The sequence below is a fragment of the Lipotes vexillifer genome, unplaced genomic scaffold (assembly GCF_000442215.2).
Source record: "Lipotes vexillifer unplaced genomic scaffold, Lipotes_vexillifer_v1.1 scaffold1383, whole genome shotgun sequence".
NCBI classification, from domain to species: Eukaryota; Metazoa; Chordata; class Mammalia; order Artiodactyla; family Lipotidae; genus Lipotes; species Lipotes vexillifer.
Window position 1 is genome coordinate 902866 of NW_006797683.1, and position 4663 is coordinate 907528.

Consider the following 4663-nt stretch of genomic DNA (forward strand, 5'->3'; position numbering starts at 1 on the left):
TCAGCAGTAGTTGGAATGTGTCTCTCGGGGTCTGGGCTGGTGCCCACTGGGGTTCATACAGGTACCAGGATTCACACACACTGTGTGGACAGGAACAGCTGAGTTACTGTGGTCTAGGTTAGGGCTCTTGCCCCCAACTTTGCTCGGGAACTTCCTGGACTGTGCAGGGAAGGATGATTTTGCTGGGTTTCTTTGGGGAGTTGGAATGAATTTGCAGGGTTCCCTAAAAGGGGACGTTAGGCTTGGGGAACAGGCTCACAGTTCCCCCAGTGCCGTTGGGGGTGGAGTTCTTGGGGTGAAACTAGGCCCGTGTGCCTGCGTGGCGGCCCTGACGGCCTCTCGGTCCTCGTGTCCCCAGGCCCCCTGTATGTCATCGTGGAGTACGCCTCCAAGGGCAACCTCCGAGAGTACCTGCAGGCCCGGAGGCCACCGGGGCTGGAATACTGCTACAACCCCAGCCGTCATCCTGAGGAGCAGCTGTCCTCCAAGGACCTGGTATCCTGTGCCTATCAGGTGGCCCGAGGCATGGAGTATCTCGCCTCCAAGAAGGTGTGGCTCCTGAAGGCTCCCCTGGCTGGAGTGGGGGACGTGCAAGCTGCTCTTAGGGGACGTCAGAGCCAGGAGAGCCAATGCGGCCTTGTGGCCTTGGGGTCAGGGTGCATTAGGTTCCAGTCCCTGCACTGGCACTCTCTGTGCAGCCGCAGGCAGCCGCCTCCTTACTTTTCCTCAAACGTGAAGTCAGAATGATACTGCCTGCGTTGTAGAATGGCTACGGGGGGAAAATGAGGTACTGTGTGAGACTTAAGTACAGCTTTCGGTGCTCGGTAACTGCTGCTTTGTTTGAACCCAGCCTGGTGTGGGTGTGCTTCGCGCAGGGAGACGGGGCGTGAGATCTCATACACATGGGACAGAAGCGAAAGGTTCCGCTCGATGGGTGCAAATCCAAAGCGAAGAGCTGGGAGGGGCAGGAAAAGGGGTCGATACGGAGGGTTTGCTGGAGTGATCGAGGGGCCCGGAGCTGCGGGCGTTTGGACGGCTGGCTCTGACGCGCAGGCAAGGGCCATCGTAGCGGGCAGCTGGACCATTCGGGGAGGTCGAGTGGTGAGGTGGGCGAAGGCCTGCGAGGGGAGCGGGCCCACAGACCCTCCCCTGCACCCCGCTGCAGACCCTCCCCTGCGCCCCGCCCTCCTCACTCCCATCCGTCTTCCCTTCCTGGCTCCGCAGTGCATACACCGAGACCTGGCCGCCAGGAACGTGCTGGTGACGGAGGACAACGTGATGAAGATCGCAGACTTTGGCCTCGCTCGTGACATCCACCACATCGACTACTATAAAAAGACGACCAACGTAAGTGCTGGCGCCACCCTCGGTGCCCGTCCTCTGCCCGGGGCTCCGCTCCACGGTGGTGGGGTGAGCCAAGTCCAGCCCTGCATGTGTCTCCGTGCTGCTTGCAGGGCCGACTGCCTGTCAAGTGGATGGCACCCGAGGCCTTGTTTGACCGGATCTACACCCACCAGAGCGACGTGTGAGTCTGAAATAAGCAGTTGCCAGGGATGCCGGGAAAGAGGCGCCTGGGCGGTAGAGTCTGGCATTCCATCTCTGAGAGAAAAAAACATTGTATGTGCCCCTTCACTCTGTTCCCGGAGGTCATGGTCCCCTGGGGTCCCCTGGGGTTAGGGACTTGTGTTGGGGGCCGGGGGCGGGTTCAGGGTGTGTGCCTGCCATGCTGGGGAGGGAGAGCGGCAAGGACTGCAGGGTGGCCTAGCTCTGTGCCCGGAACGCTCCTCCACAGGTGGTCTTTTGGGGTGCTTCTGTGGGAAATCTTCACTCTGGGCGGCTCCCCGTACCCTGGCGTCCCTGTAGAGGAGCTTTTCAAGCTGCTGAAGGAGGGTCATCGTATGGACAAGCCCAGTAACTGCACCAATGAGCTGTAAGCGGGAGAAGATGCCTGGGGTCCAGGCCTGGGCCCTGGGGGAGAGATGGGCTGGGCAGGTAGAGGGAAGAAGGGGTGCTTAGTCAGACACCGCAGCCCTCCCCGGTCACTCCTCGCATGGTCCCTCCGCCCTGAGCCTTGTTATCAGCTCTGGTCCTCCCTCCCCCGCCCTCACCGGCCTGCCTCAGGTACATGATGATGCGAGACTGCTGGCACGCGGTACCCTCTCAAAGACCTACCTTCAAGCAGCTGGTGGAAGACCTGGACCGCATAGTGGCCTTGACCTCCAACCAGGTGAGGCTGCCCTTCCCAGACCTTCAGGCCCCGCCAGCCGGGTTCTTTCTTCAGGCCTCCTGCCGCTGCCGGGGGGAGAGTGCGGGTCCAGCGTCCTTCTGTCCCCTCCCACAGGAGTACCTGGACCTATCAATGCCCCTGGACCAGTACTCCCCCAGCTTCCCCGACACCCGCAGCTCTACCTGCTCCTCTGGGGAGGATTCCGTCTTCTCTCACGAGCCCTTGCCCGAGGAGCCCTGTCTGCCCCGACACCCGGCCCAGCTGGCCAATGGCGGACTCAAACGGCGCTGACTAGCACCCCGCACCCCTCCCCGGACTCCATCCTCAGCTACGGCCCCGGCCCTGCTCCCGCTGGACTCACCGCCTCCTTTCTGCCCTTCCTGCTGGCAGGAGCCAGCTGTCGCCCCCGAGCTCCCCTCTCCTCTTCCTCTCAGCCTGCTGCTGACACAGACGAGCAGGGAGGCGGGGACTTGTTGATGGCCACTTGGTTCCGTCCCAAATGTTGGACCGGGACCCCTCCCAGCCGCCTGGCACTGCCTGGAGGGTCAGGCAGTGGGGGCACGGGCAGCACGCGAGGGAGAGCCGACCGAGCTTTTCTGTGTTGGTTTTGTCTGCTCCGTGCAGCCTGTGTTCCCGTGGCAGGTGCCCGGTCCTCGGGCTACAGCAGGAGTGAGGCGGGGTGGTCAGCACTCGGGCCTCCGTGGAAGGCGACCTCTGCTCCAGATGGATGGTGCCAGTGGCTTATTAATTCCGATACTAATTTGCTTTGCTGACCAAATACCTGGTACCGGAGGATGGGGACGCAAAGGCTGGGAGCAGTGTCGTGGCCCTGGGGCCCAGCCCCAAAGCAGGGGCTTTGTACATAGCTATGAAGAAAACACAAAGTGTATAAATCTGAGTATATATTTACATGTCTTTTTAAAAGGGTCGTTACCAGAGATTTACCCATTGGGTAAGATGCTCCTGGTGGCTGGGAGGCATCAGTTGCTATATGTTAAAAACAAAGAAAAAAGAAAAAAAAGGAAAATGTTTTTAAAAAGGTCATATATTTTTTGCTACTTTTGCTGTTTTATTTTTTTAAATTATGTTCTAAACCTATTTTCAGTTTAGGTCCCTCAATAAAAATTGCTGCTGCTTCATTTTTATACGGGCTGTGTGACATGGAGAGAATGTCAGCTGCAGAGGAGCAAGGTTGATGGGCTCTGGGGCTGTCTGTCCAGAGGGCACTGCGTGCTCTCTGTGGTCCCCACTCCCAACCGGCTCTTGCCCTCAGGTCCTGCACTGAGGCCTCCGGACAAGCCTCCTAGCTCTGCGATGCTTTGGGAAAAGGCAGGGAAAGATGGGCAGGGAGCAGAGAAGCTGGGCCTGGGGCCAGGCCCTGCGGCCCTCTCCACCACGGATGGTTTCCTCGGGGGAGAGGGTGAGGCCAGGTGGGGTCTGAGGGTCAGACAGGGAGCTGGGGGCCGACCTCCGAAGAGCCAGCGAGTAGGCTAAGCATGATTCGAAGAGGGCCTGCAGGCACTCAGACCCAGATGCGCGGCTGCCCCTCCCTGTGTGGGTGTGGCTTTGCCCGTGCTTCTGTGTGAGGGAGGACTTGTCCCCTAAGACGAGCTTTACCTTCAGGCCCCCTTGCTTCATGTTTCTTGTCTCCCAGGCTGTTCTGTGTCCGTGATTCCCCCTCTCCCCTGCCCATCCACGCTTCCTGAATTCGTGTGATCAGACTGCATGTGTTGGGACTATCGCACATCTTGGCTTCCTATGGTTCTTCCTATACAAACTCCACCCCAGCCCTCAGGAAAGGGAGAACATTGTCTGAATGTTTGTGCTTTGGCTGCTTGGAAATTTTCTTCCTCCACCACCTGCTGGTTAGTACTGCCCTCACCAAGTAGGTCCTGGCTCCTTGGAACCTCAGTGCTCAGCCTATTGGTACTCGGCTTCTACCCCCAAATCTTGCTCTTTGCTGGATTCCTTCTGAGTGCAAAAGGAAGTCCAGTACGCTTTCATGCCTGTCGGGAGAATGGGCTTGCTCCTGAAGTTTCATTTCCGAGCTATTTCTTGGCAGCTGCAGTGCTGGCCACTGTTGTAAAGTTCTCTCTTCTCCTGGGTCTCCTGGGTCTCCTCTGTGAATGAATATGCAACTGTCAACATATCTTGATTTGTGTTTATGTTTAAAGAAGGCATACGTTGGCAGAGCCAGGAAATGAATTTTCGCACTTAAAACCATTTGCCTGTCACCTTCTAGTGGGGCCTTCCCTTGTAAACCCATGATTTCTGCCCACGGCTGTGTGGACGGATGGACGGTCTTTTACAAAGGGCTTTCTGTACCTTCGGGAGAGGTGCTGGGAGATAGAAGGCACTGTTACCGTAACAGTGATGTCCTCGCTGTTACTACTGAAATCCCCCGTGAATTTCCCGAGAGACTGAGCTGACTGGCAA

At 58.1% G+C, this 4663-nt stretch overlaps 1 protein-coding gene across 10 annotated transcripts in view; it reads left to right on the forward strand.

Moving 5' to 3' along the window:
- The window catches only part of FGFR1 (fibroblast growth factor receptor 1), a 40152-nt gene extending 37634 nt beyond the window's left edge, over positions 1 to 2518 (forward strand). For all 10 annotated transcript variants that reach the window (XM_007469784.1, XM_007469775.1, XM_007469780.1 and 7 more), the window contains 6 exons: positions 359 to 549; positions 1225 to 1347; positions 1455 to 1525; positions 1793 to 1930; positions 2122 to 2227; positions 2342 to 2518. In XM_007469784.1, coding sequence (XP_007469846.1) covers positions 359 to 549; positions 1225 to 1347; positions 1455 to 1525; positions 1793 to 1930; positions 2122 to 2227; positions 2342 to 2518 — 806 coding nt within the window. The remainder of the gene's footprint in view (positions 1 to 358; positions 550 to 1224; positions 1348 to 1454; positions 1526 to 1792; positions 1931 to 2121; positions 2228 to 2341) is intronic.
- Positions 2519 to 4663: the final 2145 nt, after the last annotated feature.